The 21950-nt window shown below is 42.0% G+C and overlaps 2 protein-coding genes and 1 long non-coding RNA gene across 3 annotated transcripts in view; 1 reads left to right on the plus strand and 2 right to left on the minus strand.

Annotated features, from left to right (window-relative positions):
* LOC108804467 (cytochrome P450 3A29-like) overlaps positions 1–12780 on the plus strand; it is a 19651-nt gene extending 6871 nt beyond the window's left edge. Inside the window, exons 4-13 of the mRNA XM_018576226.1 lie at positions 2265–2364; positions 3226–3339; positions 4449–4537; positions 4855–5003; positions 5129–5256; positions 7366–7450; positions 8757–8917; positions 10394–10620; positions 12249–12411; positions 12670–12780. Coding sequence (XP_018431728.1) covers positions 2265–2364; positions 3226–3339; positions 4449–4537; positions 4855–5003; positions 5129–5256; positions 7366–7450; positions 8757–8917; positions 10394–10620; positions 12249–12411; positions 12670–12765 — 1312 coding nt within the window. The 3' untranslated portion in view covers positions 12766–12780. The remainder of the gene's footprint in view (positions 1–2264; positions 2365–3225; positions 3340–4448; positions 4538–4854; positions 5004–5128; positions 5257–7365; positions 7451–8756; positions 8918–10393; positions 10621–12248; positions 12412–12669) is intronic.
* Positions 1–21950, minus strand: part of CDKN2AIP (CDKN2A interacting protein) — a 54628-nt gene that overhangs the window by 14538 nt on the left and 18140 nt on the right. The window lies entirely within an intron of this gene.
* On the minus strand, positions 4445–14340 carry LOC108804469. The gene is made up of 3 exons (XR_001942365.1): positions 14330–14340; positions 9217–9226; positions 4445–4523 (listed from the first exon to the last, which is right to left on the minus strand). It is a non-coding gene; the product is annotated as an uncharacterized LOC108804469 (long non-coding RNA).

Genomic DNA, 21950 nt, shown 5'->3' on the forward strand with positions numbered 1-21950 from the left:
TTCTTCAATTCAGATTATTTTAAATCCATGAAACTAATTAAAATGTCTAATACATATGATTATGAAAAAAATATATAACAGGTTGGAAAAAAAAAGTCATTTTCAGTTCTAGCCTGACAAATTCTGCTGCGAGGGTGCGTTGCGGTGCCATTAATTTCAATGGAACCAGAAACATGCCTCCCGCCCGCAGTATGATCGCCTGCATTGGGACGCGAAGTACTGCAATGCCCTGCGTTTCAGTGTGTTGTATTTGCAAAAAATTGTGCATGCAGTTTTTTTCTGAAGTAAACTTTATGTTTGTAACACTCCATTTGTGTATTTTGTTTTAAATAAAAGATGGTATTTCAATTTTTTTATCCGATTAATCGAAAAAAAAAAATAATCGGCCAACTAATCGATTATGAGAATAATCGTTGGTGACATAACCTATTGATTATGTCAAAACATAAAGAAGAATAAAAGATGAATAAAGAGGTATTTGATCAGTAAATAAAGAACAATTGAGCTCAACACTCCACCTCTTCCTGTTGCTGGAGCTCCACTATTGGTCTTTCAGGGTGATGAGCAGCCTTCCAGACCTATAGGGAACATTGGTAGGTGGGGTGGTGGATCCAGCTTGCCTATTACAGGAAAAGTCAAGATGTGTATATAATTTTATAATTTACTTGTTATTTTGACATGCTATTTTTACTGAAGGTAAAATTTATTTTTTCATCATATGCTCAGTTTAAATTGATGCATTTGGAGTGATTCTATACTGACATACACTATTCATGTTAGCGTAATTAAGCAAAATGCATGTACTCCTAATGAGATTAATGAGATCCTTCTTTCTAGACTAATAGGAGGTAGGCGTTTGTTTGGTTGGATGCACTGAAAAATAAACTGATTTGTGAATCAGCGGAATCTGCATACTGGAAATTTCTTGATTGACCTGAATTTATGGATTCAGTTTTGTCTAGTCTCCCAAAAATTATACAATGCATGAATCATAATAATATGAATTCCAGGATTGCATGATTATCTGCCGATCAGAAAAAAATGCAGACAAATATTTAGGTGATTTAATAAATTGGAAGTACAGATCAGTAGCTCAGAGATAATTGTGGTTAGATGGGTACCATGATGGAGTATTACTATAAATTGGCATCTGCTGTTTGCTTTCACTTCCTTAAAGCCTTCTATTTCCTGGAGGCCCTTTATATAGATTGTGTGCCTCAGCCTTAGTGCCTTGTTATGTTTAACTGTGGTGCCCATTGACAATAAATACCTGGTAATCCAATACCTGTATGAGCATAGTGCCCTGGAAAGTCACAGAGCAGTTGATTAACTAACATTATTGCTCGTGTGTTTCCAATATGACCTACAGGACCATGAATTGGTTGCGTATTATGCTTTGTACAATTTACCTACAACAATATATGGATATGCCCCTAAATTTCTTTATCTATTTATTTTTTCTTGAAGGTTACTGAGTTTCTGAACCTACCACAGACTGAGTGCGTTGGGCCGGTTGTCCGGTGATCCATGTAGTGTCTCAGTTATCTGCTCCTGAGGCTGAGTACGATGGTCCAGTTTTCGGAGATCCATGCTGTGTCTCAGCTGCTTGAGCCTGATTAGGCTTTGGCCTGATTGTGTGGTACTGTTCTTCACAATATCTTGGTTCTGTCTCCATGTGTACTATATTGTTTCTACTTTAGTCCTGGATTTCCTGGAAGGCAAACCGCTTGCTATATATGATATAAGTGCAATCTTCTCACCTACCTGTAGCTGACTGCTCGAGGTGAAAATGTAGCAGTTACCTAAACACTGCATTTTGTGAGTTAAAGCGGTGGGTTACATGACTTAGTAACATCAGCAGTTCAAGATAATTGCCATTCTGCACTCTAATCATGATTAGTCTCTCCTATTAAATGTCTTCCCCACTGTCAGGGTCTGATGCTAAAAACTGTCATAAGAAATACCCATCCCAGACAAATCAGAGCAACCGTTCAGGTTTAAATCTTCACCAATAAGCGACCCTTGGATAATCAATGCTTGAATCCTCCTGGTTGCTATGATTTGTCTGAAAAATTCATTTTGACAGTTATTGATTTTGACAATTTTATCCAGTTCTTGGTATGTTAAGTCAATTCACTGCTGTATACATGGGGCCGAAGATCTGTGCTCCCTGGTTATAGAATTGATCAGTTTCTCTAGTTCATGTGGCATGAGCTCAAAGATCATCTTAATATTTTTATGTATATGCTTTTTTTTTGTTGCAGTTTTTTTGATGGTAGGCAGCCAGTTCTAGCTGTAATGGATCCAGCAATCATAAAAAGCATTCTTGTGAAGGAATGTTACAGCCTATTCACTAACAGAAGGGTAAGTGGCAGTGCTCCTGTATAAAATTCTAATTACATTTTGTAAAATATTTCTGGATTTTAAGTGTTTTCTTTATAGTGTCAGCTTTGTCATCGTGTTTTACTTATTCTCATATTATCCCTTTTTTATTTATTTTTAAATGACTTTTATATGGAGAATTCTAAAAGTAATATATCTTTCTGAAATACTGAGGTAGAGAAGGCAAAACAAATGGTCAAAGTGATACCTTTTAGTGGGTAACAAAGATAGGAAAAAATACAAGCTTTGGAGACCATGAAGCCCCATCTTCAGGTATAACGACAGATTAAAAAAAAGCCAAAATCTGTTTATTTTGTCATTTTTAGCATTTTGCTTGTCATAATAGCTGAAGAAGGAGCTTTATACCCCCAGAGGCTCATATTTTTAATAGTCACTAAAAGGTATCACTTTGACAATTTCTTCCTGGCTAATATGATTACTCATGAAATGAAATGCTAAAGCTACACATAAGCAAATACTGCATTTATATATCATTAGAAATTCAGGCGTGGGTTTTGCACTTTTCTATCAGTCCATGTGCAATTGGCATTCACTTTTGGTAATAAATAAATGATGGTGTCAGCTGTGACTGGCAGCCAGTTGAGACAGCTGCATGCTGTAGAGCAGGGGTTAGGCAAACTCCGGCCCTCCAGCTGTGGTGAGATTACAAATCCCATCATGTATTGCACCAGAGCTGGAGGGTCAGAGTTTGCCCACCCCTGCACCCCTGCAGTAGAGACACATATGTTGACCAGCATTTTTCTTTTCTCTTGTCCTCATAATACTTTAGCCACAAGAGTAATCTGATTTCCAGTTCTCACCTGTACTTTCTATCCAATGTAGAATTTTGGACTCAACGGACCTCTACATTCTGCAGTATCAGTAGCTGCAGATGAACAATGGAAGCGAATACGGACTGTGCTGTCCCCTACATTCACCAGTGGAAAACTGAAACAGGTGAGCCTTGTCAGTATATATAACCCACCATATCTTTCCGTGTAGAAGAAGAAAATTAGAAGTGTAACACATATGTTCTTACCAGTCACAGAGGCCTATTGCTGCCAGGTAAGCTGCAGGTGGAGATTGTGTTTGCTCGACAGCAAGATGCTAAGGCAACCTGTGACAAAGTCATAGTAATGAGAAGAGCTCTGTTAATTTAATCATGGTAACTATTATGAATAGACATGTGCACTGCCAAAAAATTCGTTTAGTTTCGTTTTAAATTCGGATTTGTGTTATGCCGTTTTTCGGGATTCGGGTGTGAAAGTCAATTCGGATTCGGAATTCGGATTCGGACGAAATTCGGTAGCGTTAGGTCGAACGTTCGTTTCGTTTTCTGTTGTTATTCATTTCTTATTCGTTTCTTATTTGTTTCGTTCGTTCGTGACATTCGAGGGGGGAAAAATATTTTTCTCCTTCTCTATTGTCACTTTGCTCCAACTAACGAAACGAATAAGAAACGAATTAGAACAGAATACGAAACGAACGTTCGAACTACCGCTACCGAATTTCGGGAATGGAAATTCGGATTCGTTTGCATTCGTTATGTCTGTAATTCGGAATTCGGATACATCCGAATGTCCGAATTTCCAAAAATTCGCTCGAATTTCGATTCGGAACGAAACTAATCGCACATGTCTAATTATCAATGGAACCAAGAAAAGCCGATACAGATATGGAGAGAATTTCTAAATACCTAAGATCTTTGGCTGGCTGTCTAAAATCATCTGATGATTACATGTCTGATATACCGTTACATTAGTTGAAATTGGACCCTCAGTGCACATTTTTGATCCATGGCAAGTGCCCCAGGATGCTTTGGGTTATAGTTGTGAACTGAGACAAATAGTTCAATCAAATAGTCACCTGGCAAAGCATTCAAGTGTTATATTGTGCTGTATGGAAGTGAAGGTGTACTGAGCATCGATGAGTGAATGATTTCTGATTAAGCATCCATAGCTTTTACTCCGTTTCTGTAATTGCCAATGGAAATGTGAAATGATAGTTCTTTGTGCCATATTGTAGCTACAAGAAAAGAAAAGGAAAATATCTTGTTATCTTTACAGATGTTTCCGATCATTAAACATTATGGAGACCTTTTAGTGAAGAACATCCAGAAGAAAGTGGATAACAGAGAACCTCTAAACATGAAGGAGTAAGTATGTTGTGTGTGGATACTTATACATCCTAAGCAGATAATGCTTTGTGTAAAAAGGGTTAGATATCCATAGCTGTTAAACATTGTATCAGAAAGTTGCATCTGCAGTTAGGTTTGAGTGGTGCCATCATTGGCTAAAATGGTGGCTGGGAAAGATGTGTATGCATATGGGCCTGAATCTTTTTTCCGCACAGCCAGGGAGAGGGCATATAATCTTGGAAGAATGTAAGATTTGAATGCTATAATAATCTCATATGGAATAAAATATGGGATATTTTTATTAATTGTATTTATTATTTTGTTATTTGTGTCAGCATCTTTGGAAGCTACAGCATGGACATTGTTCTCAGCACATCATTCAGTGTAAATGTGGATTCACAGAACAATCCAGACGATCCATTTGTGGCCAATGGCAAGAAGCTTTTCACATTCTCCTTTTTCAATCCATTGTTCTTAATCACAGGTAAATGATTCAGTCTTCTGCTCACATTTATTAGCTGAGGCTGCACTTCTATACAATTGCAGGCATTTAGTCCATGTTGCACAATGTTTAACTATTACTGTATATCTGTGTTTTTTTTCTTGCAGTGCTTTGCCCATTCCTTATACCTCTTTTGGACAAACTGAATTTCTGCTTTCTTCCTTTAAATGTTCTCAACTTTTTCCAAGATGCCATAAAAAGTATAAAGAAAAATAGGCAGAAAGGTATTCATTCGGTAAGTCAATCTTACAGGAAATTACAAAACGTGCTAACAAACAATTGGAGGTAGCTAATAGGGAAGTGAGGTTGGCTGCTCTTTTTCCAACTTTCTAAATTTGCGTTATTCAATTTTCCTACATTTGCTTAGTTTATCGACAATTATTTCAAGGAGGAGTCTGACTGGCAGCTGTCATAAAGCAATTTTCTCATACTTAGGGGGTTATTTAAAAAGCAGTGAGGTGGTCACATAGCTGCTGTAAACAAATATGATGTTCTTCGGGAAACTCATGTTACCTCTCAAATTCACATGGCCATCCCTCATCCAGTCATGGAGCTCTCTATAGAACAGAGATAACTCTTTGAGGCTTTGTCAGCTACACATGGCTGCCTATTTTTTTATGTATAGGATGGGCTGTGTGCAGCGGTGCATAATAGATAACGGATAGTGATATCCACTCTCCGTTATAAACGAGCCCCTTTGTTTTGACACTTTGATACATCAGACTTTCTGTATATGAGCGACAGCTACAGTGGGTGTGTTCACCAGATCATTGAAGAAGAGAGTGGTGTGACCTGGTGACCTACAACAAAAATGGGATGAAATTAAAGCAAGAAAATCATTAAATGCTGCCCCTCTCACTGACAACAGCTGATACAATGTAGGAGCAGCAGCCACTACTGGTCCTGTATTGTACATTATGATGTAGGAATACCTGCCCACATTCTAGGACTGGTGACAAGAGAATGGACCTTTTGCTGTAGCTGGAATGTGAGGTAAGGTAAGTAATACTCTGTCTTATCTGGAGATCCCCTAGACAAAATGAGCAGTAAGCATATTTAATCATTGTGTTACTTGAGCTGTGAACAAGTGAAGTTGGCTGTGTTCCTGTATGCATTTCAAGTCTTAGTTTTACATTTCACCTAGATTGTACCTGCCTGCACAGTGAAATGGCTCTGCATATCTAGAAATGATTCATTTTGCTAATATTTTAAGGATTCCATTAGTATTTTGTGCCTGCAATTATGTACATGTCCAAAGCAAATTGGACACAGTCATTGAAGACATTATCAAAAGAGCCTCATCATGGGGAAAGTTTGACATTTCTTGGTAGATCAACATTTGTTCATGGGATAGAAACCCTGTTGAGGGCTTTTGTAGGTCACAGAGACATATATGCTCATAGGTGCTGCAATTATCTGTATTTCTTTACATCCAACTGCCATCTAAAAGCAATGGTCACCTTGGTCATAGATGAAGAGCTATGATGAACAACATTAGAGGAGATATCTACCCAGCCTCCAGCAGGTCATCAATTGCCAGTACCTGATACATTTTTCACCTGTCAATGACAGCAAATATTCTCAGTATTGTGAATCCTACCTCTTCTTTCCACTGACCCTGTCTCTCATAGAAAGATTTTTCAACAGGAGAGAAAATGTCTGTGAGTAATAATGAGCGCAATGACGACTGTTACTGTTCTAGATCATTTCATCAACCAGGATTCTGTGGAACCCTAAGAGGTTGTAGGGCTTTCTTGACAAGTGAGAATTGGTGGATTGATCCCCAGTCTACTCTGGAGACCAATGTAAAGGGGCAGTTTTTCACTGACCATCAGTGTAAGGGGCGACATATATTTCTACAGCTCACTGATTATGTTTTTATACCGTGAGTTTTATCTATAATACTCTTAACAGGGGTTCCTCGGGAGCTGAGAATTACGGTATGTCAAGGGTTCCTCCAAGGTAAATAGGTTGAGAAAGCCTGCTCTGTTCATAGAGGTCCTGATTATTGCAAATGATTTTCAAATTAGGAGCGTGACGTATAATAATCGGGCCATCCATGGCCAGCCTTACTATTCAATAATAGATATTTTGTTTCGCCTTTCTGCACAATTACTTCTTATTTTGATTCTTGTCATTCATCATATTTATATTGGCACAGGGCCAATACTGCAAGTGGCATTCACTGATAAGCATTTTGTGACAAACTTAACTTTGCTTTTAACTTTAAGAGTGTTACCTTTTCAATGTTCTGGAAAATTTGCTGTTGTTCTAGTCAGAAAATAACTTTTCTGTGCATGTGATTCAATATGTCAGCTCACTCTCATCTTGTTTTCTTACTTAGGATCGGGTGGATTTTCTGCAACTCATGGTTGATTCTCAAACCAAAGATGGGACATCAATAGGAGAGGAGAGTCATGGTTACAAAGGTAAAACAGGATTTTAGCTTTTGGCAAACAGTACCCCAGTGTTCAAACCTCTTATACAGCTAATTATACATTCTCTGATAACAGAGATCTGTGAAAATAAAAACAATTTTCTATTCTATTATTCACTAACATAACATGTTTGTATAGGTAAAAATAAAAGGCAGTGAGAAAGAAGGTTATTATCAGATAGTATTTTGTGTAAAGTATGCAGCATGAATAATTATGTTATGTTGAATTAGCCCTTGATGGATATATGTACTCCTCTATGCCAGCCATTTCTGTAAGCAGGACATTCTTACAATATTTGCAGGTTAGGAAGGGTAACAGTCTGGCCTGACTGGCGTTTTATTTTCTTCTGAAAATGGGAAGAGTTTGTATGTTGTAGAGAGAAAACAAAGACAATAACTGGGAATAATAAATTAAAGGGGTTATTCACAAAGCTGCCAAAGGCAGCCGAGTGAATCGAACAACGTTCGGCTACTCACTCTGGCTCAGTACGCCTGATTTCAGCCGTACTTCGGCTGCACTTCCGTCAACCGAACATGCTCTGCATGTGTCGGCTGAGCCGAAGTGCAGAAGGACTTCGACTCAGCCGATCCAACATCTGGATTGGCTGAGCCAAAGCTCCAGCAGCTTACTCGCTGCCGTTCGTCCCTATTCACTTAGGTGCCGAACGGCAGTGAGTGAACAGCCGAATGCTCGCCTATTCTGCTCGGTACCTCCATGGTACCGAGCAGAATAGAAAATAGTGAAAAAAGTAGGAATAAAAAAAAAAAGGTTACAAAATGTTTTTAAAATGTAAATAAATAGTAAAATTAAAAAATAAAGATTAAAAAAAAAACAACTATTGGGCAGAGGTAGCGGTGACAACTAGCTCCGCCAAACTGTTTCCTATTGGCCGGCAAGTGCTAGAGTCTTCTAGCAGGTCCCGGCCAATGAATAACTGGGCGGAGCTGCCCGTGATGTCACATGACAACCAATCAGCATCCACCTTTCATTTTCAAAGCTTAACTGAACAAACTGAAGAGAGAAGCTGATTGGTTGCCACAGGCAACTGCTCCAGTTTTGATAAATCCCCATCACTGTGTTTAGTTGAGCGCAGGTACAAGGGCATTTAAGAGCAAGCTATGCTGCAGGCCGACAGAAACAGATCCACACAGGTATCAAAAGCACCGTTTTCACTCTTTTCAGTCCTCTCCTTTTGCATTATTATGTGAACGTCAAAGGGTCAGATCATCCTTGAATCTGGAGTAGTAATTCAAAATTGCATCTCTGATTGACAGCTACATTTTTATTTTTGTCACAGAACTGACTGACACTGAGATAATGGCCCAGGCACTTATCTTCATCGTGGCAGGCTATGAGACAACTAGCACTACCCTTATGTTCATGGCCTACCTTCTGGCAGCACACCCTGATGTCCAGACTAAAGTGCAGGAGGAAATTGATACCCATTTACCTAACAAGGTAAAACAAAGTTTTATTTGCTATTGTATTTTTTGGTTTTGAAAAGGGTCCGTTCACATCAGATGCATTGGGTGGCGCTAGGTAGCCTTGCCCAACCCAGTTCTAATGCATAGACAGGGCCTTGTGCACTATTAGGTCAGTTCACACCACTGTATTGCGATGGTGTGCTCTGAAACAAGTACAACATGTAGTACTGTTTTTTAGCGTGTTGCTACGCACTATACCGCTTCCTAACAAAGCACACCAGTGGCTGCACAATAGTGTACACTGCTGGTGTGTATATTAGGACAGTTTACTACTTGTCAGAAACTCTGCTAAATAGCTACTTACATAAAATAATCAATTATCTACATAGAGTATAATATACTCAGCCTAAAGCTGGCTGTATATTGCTTGAATGTTGGCCAAGTTCAAATTCAACCAGCGTGTGGCCCGTCTGCACCCATTTGACAAAAGTTGTTTGTTTGTTTTTTATCAACTGTTGTCAAGGAAGCCAGTCTGAAAAATCCCAGCTAAAAAGTGACTGCAGCCAATCACTGCTCAGGTATTCTGACAGTGGCACCTCTTCTGCTGTCACAATACAATAGCCCAGGGATTTCCCATCCACACTATTCAGCATGGATGGGGGAATAAAGCATCTTCTCTTTCAGTCCAAACAGCTACTATATGGCCAGCTTAAGCAGATGGGTGGATTTCAACAGACTTGCATTGACAGAACAGTAAAGCACCATCAATGTAGCTAAGCAGGAGGTAGAGTCTAAATATACAGTATAATGAGCAATTAAACATGCATACAGGGACGTGCAGTCAGGTGAGGCAGAATCTCACCTGGTTTTATGGAGGAAAAAGCTGTCAGCTTCATATCTGAAGCTGACAGCTGTTTCTCCATTCAGAGTGGCTTCTAACAGGTTACACAGCAGAGAAAGCCTCCCCGCTGTGTAAACTGTCATGGACGGGGCGCAGCCTGTTAATTAGAGGCGACGCTGCATCCGGCTATTGGCAGCTAGTTAGATTACACAGCAGCGGGCTTCCCCACTGCTTGTGTAAGCTAACATAGTGAGGCCAGAGCTGCAACAGCCTCTACTTTGTGTTAGAGGCATGAGCTCTGTGGATGGCTTGGACCAATGGCAAAGCGCCATTGGTCCAAGCTGTCTAATCAAAAAAAACAAAAACACTGAGGACATCAATCTCAATGCCTCACCAGTGACGAGCAAGTGAGGGACAGGGAGGCTCCTCCCCTTTCCCTCCCTCCTCAACACATAGCTTGGTGACATCAGCGGGCTGGCAGGAAGAATGCCTCACCCAGCACGGAACACACTGCATGTCACTGGCATACATAATATATTTAAAAATCTTAAACAAGGTTTAAAAAATGTATACACATTGATCATTTTATTCACATTAAACTAATATATAATTTATACTATGTTGGAATAAAAGTCCGGGAATATTAAGAAGGTTTTTATTTGAACACAGGCTTCTCCCACATATGAAGCTCTGATGCAGATGGAATATCTGGACATGGTGATTTACGAATCCCTGCGACTGTACCCTGCAGCTGGAAGAATTGAAAGAGTCTGTAAGAAAACAACAGAGATCAATGGAGTAACCATACCGGAGGGAGTTGTGACTGTGATCCCAGTTTTTGCTTTACACCGAGATCCTGCACTCTGGACTGACCCAGAGGAGTTCCGACCTGAAAGGTAACTTAGTTTTGTTCCATATACTGGAAATGGCAGGTTTTCTTTAAAGCATGTTTTCACATTCATAACAAACAATATTGTTTCTGCAGGGGTCCCCCAAGGCTCTGTCATCGAACCCCTTTTATTCTCTACCTACACCTACTCCCTGGGTCAGTTGTTTGCCTCCCATGGCGTTCAATACTAGGGATATTCCGATACCAGTACCGATACTTGGCATTTTCATGAGAACTACCAGGGTTGCAGCGGTTGCAGCTGGGACCGGGCTCTGGCGCTCCACCACTGTCCTGAAATCATTAGTCTGTATTGTTTTAGAAAAATTGTCACATGACAATAAACAAAAATGTATCAGTACTTGTACTTGAAAACTGGTATCGGTGCATCCCTTTATTTATATTTATTTTTAAAAATTCATACATTAATACAGAGGTGCACAAATCCCAGGAGCTCCGTGTGCTCCTTACAAATGACAGCTGCCTCCTAACTTTTGAATTTTTCTCTAGTGTAGTCTTGGAGCTGGAAAAGTATATGTACATGTACTTGTACCGTGTGCGGTTTCTTGGTATCTGAACATCCCTATTCAATACCATTTCTATGCTAACAACACCCAATTTTTTCTCACTACTCGTCAGTTCCCCCCTTTAAGGCTCCTCGTGGATCATTAATTTACCAATTGACAGTATAGAAGCCACACCACTTCCTCTAATTCAGTCTTTCCAAAATTGAATTCATATTTCCTCTTCCACCATCCCCTACTCATGTCCCCTCCCCTGACTTTTTCATTGCAGTCAACCATCAGTCTCTGCCCTCATGCCAGGGTGCTAGGTGTAGTCCTGGACTCTGACCTTTCCTTTTGGCCCCATATGCAGTCACTGTCCAAATCTTGCAGGCCTTAAAGGAGAATTATGGGGAGAGTGAAATACACTAATTCCCATAACTAGAGCCGACATGTGACACTGAATCTGTCACATGTCGGCCCTATTTATCGGGAACTGGGTAATCACATACCGCTGGTTGCTCAGTTCCCAATCTTCTGCCTGCAGACAGCGGTGTCATTCCCCCCTCTGACAGCGCTGACTGGAGGGACAGGTGGGGGAGGGGGCGGGCACAGTTGGTTCTCCCTCTAGAGAAGCAGAGCCAGCTGTCAATCAGGCAATATTGTTGTGATCCATCCTGGCTGCAGCACGGCATTGCCAACATATAGCGGGCAATAGTCCGCTATATGCTGAGTTTTGGGTCACAGGAGGACATTACTATATGTCCTCCTGTGGACATATAGTATAGACATCTAGACACATTACTATATGTCCTCCTGTGACCCTAAAGAGAACTATGGCAACAAACGTTGGGCCATAGTTCTCTTTTAACCTCCATAACATCTCCAAAATAAATCTTCCAGTCTATCATAAATTCTGCTGCCAAACTTTGTCCACCTTACCAACTGTTCAGTGTCCGCCGCCCCCTCTGTGGTTACTGTTTCACTTGCACGTTAGCATTTTACTTATGGTAACATCAAATCCACTTTGAATTGGAGGGCAAGGCGCTGTATCTATATGAAAGGTCCTCTCCATATATACAGGGCCACAGAGAGATGGTGACAATTACTAATACAGTACTATGTTTCTTTCTAGATTCAGTAAGGAGAATAGAGAAACACAAGACCCTAACACCTTCCTTCCATTTGGAGCTGGGCCCCGCAACTGCATCGGGATGAGGTTTGCTTTGGTCAACATGAAGTCAGCCATCACTCTGCTACTACAGAACTTTCATTTCCGAACCTGCAAGGACACACCAGTAAGAAATCACTTAATTTATTTTAACAATAAAAGTGTATATGTATTCTGGAAAGTAAGATTACCACCACAGTTTTATAATCTACCCAGTTACAGTCAACAAATTGTCTTGCTGTCACTCTTCTGAAATGGGAATACTTACTGAACCAGTGACTTCCTTTGGGATATCACTCTTCTAAATCGTGTATAAGACATATGTAATCATGTGAAAGCAGAATTTAGTATACCTGATCTGTTAATGCTGCTACTTGTATTACAGATCCCTCTGGAAATTGACACCACGGGGTTTTTAAAGACAAAAAAACCTGTTATACTCAATCTGGTGCCCAGAGAAGCTCAGAAGACAGAACATTAGATCTGGAAGACAAAGAAGGATGAATGTGTGAAACAAGATCTTCAATCAACATTTTTCTTGTCAGTGCTGCATACAATCCATATTGATTATTATAGATATTATAGGAAACATGCATTCTTCAGGTTTTAAGAGCACAAATGTCTTTTATCTGTAAAAAATAAGTCAAGGCAACTGGACTTGCTGTATTTTCACAATTGAGAAAGCTGGTTGGATGACCAGTGAACCGTCTTTAAGAAAAATACAGCAAGTCCCGTTGCCTTGAACCTTTTATTACAGATATACCATGACCTGGATGAATGAGAACCTTCACAGACACAAATGTCTGCAGTATATGTATCAGTTAAGGTCTACCAGCAGCATATGTATCAGTTAAGGTCTACCAGCAGTATATTTTTTTTTTTTATCTTAGCCAAAAGGCCGAGAAGCGGTATATGTATCAGTTAAGGTCTACCTCTAAAAAGAAAGGGTTTTGTAACATCTGGCTAATGTGTGCATTGTAATGGCAATTTCCAGACAACTTACAGTTGTAAACACATTCACTCCCACCAATACAAAATAAAGAAAGAACGCATTATGTTTCATTGAGTGTTGTGCTTCTTCTTTTTTTTTATGGTGAACACAGTAATTGCATTTGCATTTTAGGAGTTGAGATTCTTCACACAGTTATGTGAATAGCAAATTCCTGTTCATCCTTAATACCTAATCGTGCAAATGAAACAGGAATTTGTTTTTCACCTGATTGAATAATGAAAGTGAATATACACACATCCACAGTAGAAAAAACCCAGCCACACACTGCTTGTCTCGCTGAAAAACGTCTTTATTCAGTCTTGCACAGCTCGGTTAAGTCCCGCCCTCAGTTCACCCTTCTAATGCGTTTCACCATATCCAGGGTTGGATCATTTCAGTGAATATTCACCATGTGAGGATTCTCAAATAAATCTGTCTCAATATTGTGTCCAGGGTACAACACAGAATGAAGGATGGCCTATAAAAGGTCGAGGACTGAAGTAAGAATGATACGGAAAATGAGAAAGCCAAATAAGCCTAAAAAAGTCTCCATGACAAGCAGAGTATTTTATTGTTGTAGGGACCTGTACTGTTTATTCAATAAAACATTGTGATGCACTTTAATGGCAGGGAAAATGGATGGCACTACCAATGCCACAAACAGAAAACTACTTTTACTTACAAGTACAAGATTTCATGTACACATATATAACCCTGGTCATTTTCTTTTGGCCTTGTTTGCAAGCTTGAAACAGCAACCCTAAGGGCCCATTCATACCACAATGATGTGTGCTGCAATGTCGTCTCATTATGCATTGTGTAAAACAGCCCAGTACAGCAACGCACCCGAAAATGAGGTAGGGTGCATTTTATTGCAGAGTAAAGCACAAAACTCCACTGTGTTGCAGCACACATGGGTTTTGGAGGTGCTTTGGGGTGCTATTCACAATGAATGGCACCACAGTGCAAGAAAACATATAACATGAATTGCAGTAATGTGAGCGTCATCACAAAGCAATGGTGTGAATGGGCCCTCACAATTGCCAATGTTTACAGACATCTCTGCTCTGAATAGCTCTCTGACTGCCAATTATTCCCTTAGTGGGTACTAACCATCCTGCTTCTTGCACAACATAGAAAAGGTGAAACCAGACTTTCAATCACATCCTGCACATGAAAGAAACATCTGCCCATCCTATCAGAAATCTACATTTGGATATATGGATTACAGCGCAGTTTAGTCGGCTCAGACTGTGTATTTTGCGGAAAGGAGGAGGGCGTGTGAACCAGCTAAGGAGGAGGGCGTGTGAACCAGCTAATGGAGCAATATATTTCAATACTTGGGCCATTTCCCTCTAGGGTTGGCCTGGGGTGACTGGTCACTCAATCATTCTTCCTGATGATCATCCTTCTCTTTCTTTTTAAAAGGCTCCAGAAATGGCTCATCTCCTGGAAAAGCAAACTTCCCTTGCATTGCATGTTTTCACTTCATGGTTGTCCACGCCTCATACTTTTCAACAGTTGTTTTGCTCTTTTCTTGTGAATTCCCAAATGGTTTCCAACATAGGTTCCATGCAATGGCACAAGGAAAACATTTGTGAACAAGTCCTTGACACCACCATTAACAATTCTTCAATGCATGCTGGAGGTCTCATGCTTTATTTACACTGAATAGGAAAGAAACACTTTCCCGTCCTCACCCCCAAACTGTTTAAGTACTTTTGCCACAGTACATTTCTAGTAAGGTAACAATATCCTGTACAGACGCGTAATTCCAGTGCATCTATACTACAATGATCTTCTCATCTTCCATTTAGAGGCGATTCACACCAGATACGTTGGGGCAGCATTGCCTGCCTTTTGCAATAATTAGGGATGCACCGATACCGGTATTTTTGGTACCGATAATTTTTTCCGGTACTCGCCGATACCAAGTACCGAGTACCTGAAGTCCCATTAAGGAAGCCAGATGGCGTGTAATAACTCGCCACCTGGCTTCCTGATTAGCCGGGAAGCGTGCAAAGACTCGCCACCTGGCTTCCCGATTAACAAGAAAGCCGTCCCATACGATCAGTGCGGATCTTTGTCCCCTCTCACCTCGGCATGTCCAGCCTGTCACCCCCGGGGCCTCTCTAGCCAGGAGCGGCCTTCCTCCGATTACCCAGGCGGAGCCGTCTTGCTGGCCAATCATGGAAGCTGGGTGCCGTGTAACAACGCGGCACCCTGCTTTCTGATTGGCCGGGAGGCCGGCTCTATGAGATGAGATGACGGAGCATAGAGCCATCAGAGCATTCGGGCGAGTACGGGTACTTACCCAAATACTCTGTATCAGCACCGATATCGATACTAGTATCAGTGCATCCCTAGCAATAATGCATAGCACTAATGGGATATTGGGGTATAAAAAACAATATATCCCGTTGAAATTCACGGAAGTAAAAAGTAGAAAACAGTTTGCTAACTGGTCCTATTATGACCCACCATGATGATCCACTATGACTCTATGTTACCGCGATTCTCTTCCTATCATCTACCAGTTCATACACACTGACACCATGACTGATCTAAGGCCATCTCCTATTACAGAGAGGGACTGGGTTATCCAGTTGTCCTACCCCAGGATGTTTGGCTGTTGTGGTCCTGTTGGCTAGGGTTAAAGGGCGTGCAGTGTATTATGGGTGGGAGCCATATTTTACAAACTCTCAATTTGCACGTCAATATAAGTGAAATTCAATCATAGGAAACATGGGAAATCACAGCAAATTCATGCTGGTGGAATCCAAATCGCATCCCTATTTAGGCAAATAGAAAAAGCACAAAAGTCCTTTCTAGTCAGTCATCCCAGATGGAACTCAAACCCTCAATCTAAGAGGTCAGTGACATATCTATTGGGTCACTGGGGCCTAATGCAGGTTTATCGCTGCATATAACTCACACCCAGAATTATTAAGATAAGGTGGGAAAGGTTGTTCACTTCCTTTCCCCTAGCCAACATTCCTGCAGCATTCCATGCAGCTTGTGTTACAGAGTACAAAGAAAGAACCATTCTAGAAGTGAAACACAGTCTCGCCATTTCTCAAACTTCTTTTCAACAACTAGATTACTACACCTTCTCCTAATCGTTTTTGGTCCACAATTCATAGAATGTTGTCAGCACAGCTGAATGACATCTCATGCAAGCAGCGCTGGTGACAACACCCTGAACGTTCTTTTGCTGCATACTGTCTTGTTGTAAACAGCTCAGGCCGCAGGGAGTAAATGTAGATGAATAATGCCTTTCAAAAAGGCCAAAAGCAATCCAAAGAATGCTCCAGGTGAGACTCAAACTCACAACCTCGTCATTGCTCACTGCTATATATACTGCTATATAAGTACCGCGTGCTGACCGATTGCACCACTGAAGCACAGCCATTGGTTAAACAACTCATAGACCCTGGAAAAAGAGAAATCATCCTTCTCTCATAGCACAAAATGGTAGTACTAAACACTTTTAAAAATAAGATGCCAAACACATGTACAATTACCAAATCATGCAGGTGAAAAGAAACCCCCAGTATTGGTAGTTAACCTGTGCTTAAAGGAGAACTATGGGGTCAGTGCTTTTTCACCATTGTTCTCCTTAGGGTAACGGGAGGACACAAACTAGTGTCCTCCCGTCACCCAAAGCTCAGTATACCGCGAGCTACACCTCCTCGTCTGTTCCGCCAGTCAGCGTTGGAGGATCGGACAGGGGAATCCCTGCAAGGAGCCATGAGTGACAGTCACGGCTCTCTGCAGGGACAGGATCGAGAAGTGAGTGAGCGACGGTATGTGTTTGCTCACTTCCCGATCTATTGAGCCGACGTGTGACAGTTTCATTGTCACACGTTAGCTCGAACTATGAGGATGAGTGATTTTCACTCACCTCATAGTTCTCCTTTAATATTGATACCGCATCAGATATATTATTCATGTGTAGCGCCTGCCTTTCTCAGTCAGTGATATCCCAGCACAGGATAACACTACCGTTGGCTCCGAAGGGGTGATCTACAGTAAAATAACTAAGAGGTCTCCCTGTGTTACCTCTGCAAGAAACCTCTATGACTGATCCACAGCACACCACGATTCTAGGGTGGGTTGCTATAGGTTACCACAATTTGCACATTAGCGGATACTGCCCTCTATGGTGATCGATCAAAGCGATGTCCAGACTGGAGATATGATACTGAGAACTTTATTGTAGTACTTCAGGGGGAGAGGTAGAGGGTTAGGATCATCCAGGCAGATGTAGATTCCTTTATATGGCAGAGTGTGCTTACTGTTTCCATGCACAGCAGGTAGAGTACTTGACACAGCAATACTTGAGGTAGAAGTTACTAGTCATGTTCATCCTTGTCATCAGTAATAACCACTGGGCCTCCAACCATAAGGCTCCAGTGCAATCATATAGCTAGTCCCCAGGCTGCAGGCCTAGCCATCTCTGAAATCCATAAGAGCCTCCCCACAGGCTGGGCCCGGGGGAAGAAGAGAGAGCTCACATAGTTCACCCCAAGTATTTATCTACTCCCCCACCATGCACCACTGGCCATTAGACTCACAGTGATTGGCTGGAGAGGGATATCCACTCAAAGCATTGGTTGCTCTGCTCTGTGCCCAGGGTACGCCCAGCAGCAGACAGATGCAAACGATGACAGATTGATTAGGGGAAACCAAATGAACATAGAATACAAATCAGCATCAGACTGCATGCAATCTGATAACACTAATGTAACAGCACTCTTTCCTGTAGGGTGCTATGCATGTGAAGTCCCTGAATGCTAAGTAACGTGTAAGTGGCAAGCTGGCCATACACTATAGATTGTTCCATCAACCCTATGAGCACCTTGATTGAGGAATTCCCGCTGTTTCTTTTGTATTCTGACAGCGCGCACTGGACTTGCATCTATTGTTTAGCAGAAAAGCGGCGATCTACATGAGAGTTTTCTGACTGCTTGCGACTAGATTACTTTGGAGCATTCTGCAGAACATGTTGGTCAGCTGTCAGCTTCATACATAACTATACTATGCCACCTGAAGCAAACTAGCAGTGGTGATTGCTATACATACATTTAAAATGATATTAAAGTTTTAATCTATTTTAAATGCTGATAAAATCACTTCTGCTGCTCCTTGATATTTAAGTTTTATTTTCCTGCAGATTTAGATGTTCCTCTGAGCACTGCCCCTGATAATCTGTTTTAGGTTGGCTCCTTTCCCTTGCAGGGTCCTATGGAGCCACCCTTGTGTCTGCATAAACACAGCAAAGCAAGTCACTCCCTTACCCCCTTTGCAAAGCCTCATGGGACGTGTAGTTGCACCACAGCTGTAATGACGAGGTTGCCTATCCCAGCCATAACGTGTGTTTAAAGCACTCTGGGCATAGTTAAACTTAACCCTTGCAGTGTACCCGGTGGTACCGGGTCCCATATTCCCTAGGGAAAATGTATCAAAATGTTTTTCCTTTTTGCTGGAGGAAGTGTGGTTTACAGGGCACATATTTACATGTTTGGTGGGAGTGTCCGAAGCTTAAAGGAGAACTATGAGGTGAGTGAATTACACTCATCCTCATAGTTGGAGCCGACATGTGACAATGAAACTGTCACACGTCGGCTCACTAGATCGGGTAAACGAACACATACCGTTAGCTCACTTCTCAATCATCTCCCTATCTAGAGGCAGAGCCAGCTGTCACTCCCACAGCTAGGTGGATCTCGAAAGTAATGTTGAGATCTGTCCCGGTGATGTGTCGAAAGTGCGAACTTATCGAGTTGTGGGACCGCATGACTTCCGGTTTCCTCAGAACTACGATGTTTGCACACAAAACATGTTGTGCACGAGCGCCATCCACGGCATTGCCCTATACACATAGACCGCAGCAATAAAGTAATAAAATGATGTAGGATGACAGTAAGCCAGCACGTTCTTTATCTCCGGTGCCCCACTCAATATGGCCGCCGCTTGAGTGGGGCACCTGAGATAAAGAACGCGCTGGCTTAGTGTCATCCTACATCATTTTATTACTTTATTGCTGTGGTCTATGTCTATAGGGCAATGCCGTGGATGGCGCTCGTGCACAACATGTTTTGTCTAAAAACCTCGTAGTTGTGAGGAAACCGGAAGTAATGCGGTCCCACAACTCGATAAGTTCGTAGTTTTGATCGATCACCGGCTGCGGTGGTCTCAGTATACCGCGAGCTGTAGCACGTGGAATACGGAGGTTTACAACACTAGTATATGTCCTCCCGTGTCCCTAAAGAGAACTATGGGGAAAAACACTTACCCCGTACTTCTTTTAAGTATAGCTCTCTGGATGTTTAAGGTGATATAGATGGTTTATGGTCCTGAACTTTAGAACTATAATTTGAATAGAAGGGCCCCCTTTCACCATTGCTGCTGTTTCTAATTCTGCATCACAGAAGAAGAGTGTTGCTTTTTTTTCCCTTTACTGTTTAGTGTATTATTCAGTCTTCGTAATACTGTTTAGGTAGGATTGACATCTTACTCAGGAAATATCGCCTTTTGTTTGGATATGCGTGTATATATACACATATATATGTTTTTACAATATACAATGTTAAATAAAGATTATATGAAAAAACTAATCCGTCGTAGTGGGGTTTCCAGACTGTCTGCATTATGGATTAGTAGGCCTTTTTGTGCACACCTGCAGTGTAACTGAACAGCACAAGGTCTTAGCCCGCATTACCATGCAATAAAGAGGAGTTTCACCTTCACGCCATTCCCCCATAGTCTGTTCATAAATAGTATAAAACAGACATTCTGAGAATGAGCCCCGTTGAGTTGGCGCGGTATGTCTACCTCGCTACCTGCATTTCTATGGACACTGACGAGAGGTCCCGCCCTAACCCAAACCGCTCGGCTCTGGGAGCTTCTTGGCGGACTGATATGAGTAGCAGGGCAGGATTAGTACGCACTACTAGAGTGCGCGGCACTCTCTGCCCGAGGTCCGGGGACTTTCCCCTAGGCGGAGCTGAGGAACATACGTCCTCCGTGCGTGGCCTAGACGTCAGGTCTTCAGAACGCCTGACACTGACGTCGGTGTACAAAGTTTATATAGCTCGGGTAACATTGGCAAAGACAACTTATAGTGACCCAGGTGAAGTCATAAATGGAATGGAATGTAAAGTTGTATATTTGTTTGTAGCTAAGTATGTGATTACCCTATGAGGTACCGGAACTATAATCAATGGATTAATTCAATAATAAATGAAACAGCCAACCAGACGCGCAATGTAAGCTGGGTAATATACTGTTTACATATGCAATTCTCTTACTTCCGGGGGTGTAGGTGGGAGGAGACTGCGAGCAGAGGCGATGGAATAGGAATTGTTGGCCTGCAGTGCAATGTCTATGTGAAGGGGAATTGGCCTGTGTGTTATGGTGTCGCTGTCCGTAGTGTCCGATGTAACTATGTGTTCTATCCAAACGGCCAATTCGTCCCCAGCCCCAGAAAACACAAGACCCGGCTAGCAGGGCCTTTGATCTCTGACTGCTCTGGCCGGGAGATCAAAGTCCTGCAAGACGCGGTAGGTCCCTGCTAGCTGTCCCCAGCGCCGCTCCTCACCCCCAGGAGAGATCAAAAGCCCGCAGAAAGCCACACACAGCAGGGTGCCCCGGCAATGTGCCCCCGCGGAAGAGTATGCGGAGACGGGTCTAGCAGCCAGGCGGGACCGAGGTTCGGGTGAGTATATCTTTATTATAATTTTTTTTCCTGGAAGTGTGCCTTATACCTACATTTTCTTTTTTATTCCTTTCCTTGTCATCGCTTAGCCACCATTTACTGGTGAGCATTTTGTTGCACGTTTCCCAAAATCATGAAGAATCCCGGTATTGGCTGTTCACACTTGACCGTTGTGTCACACGTATCTTGAAAAAGTACATGAGCTTTATTTCCGACAGAATGGCACATTTATGACTCACAGACGTCAGTGGAGGCAGCAGTAAAACATGCCGTTGTCACACAATGTCACACGGAACAACTCCTCAGGAACCCGGTGAACTTCGATGCTGGCCAGCTTAAAGGGTTAATCATTCTTCTGCATCTATCATAAATCAGTGACAGCAACATGTCTACCGGTATAACCCTCCTCGCACCTCTTGGAATGTTCTCCAGGTCCTTCTGCCAGCAGGGGCCACGATGAACTGTCATTATTCCCCATTAGGGCCCTTTCACATAGGGGTCCTCCGTTCTGTCTCACCCTAGACTGATCCCCTGCTGACTCCAATCAGAATGCATGTCACATCTGTGTTTGATTTTGGAGGAAAAACTGACCCGTGTAATCCCTACGGGTGGCCGGATGTGCCTACATCTAGATAGGTCCGCAAAAGCAGACATTGCATGTGGTCCAATGGACCTGAAGGGACCCGGATGTACAGCAATACGCATCACCTTACATCCGGCCCCCCATAGAGATGGAATGCCCATGCAGGGGTGTGGATGTTGTTGTAAAAAGCTTCTTGTCCAGGGACTAAAGCGGGGGCCCGATCTATGTGTCCCTAATGACTATCTACTTGTCCGGATACAAAAACTCATTTTAACCAAAACTGTATTTAACTGCCTCCGGGCCGGCCGGCCCGGAGCTCTCTAGATCTGAGCGGGCGTCTCTAGACGTCCGCTCAGAAATTGCCGTTTTTTA

Source organism: Nanorana parkeri, unplaced genomic scaffold (assembly GCF_000935625.1).
Source record: "Nanorana parkeri isolate BGI_ZX_2015 unplaced genomic scaffold, ASM93562v1 scaffold60, whole genome shotgun sequence".
Lineage (NCBI taxonomy): Eukaryota > Metazoa > Chordata > Amphibia > Anura > Dicroglossidae > Nanorana > Nanorana parkeri.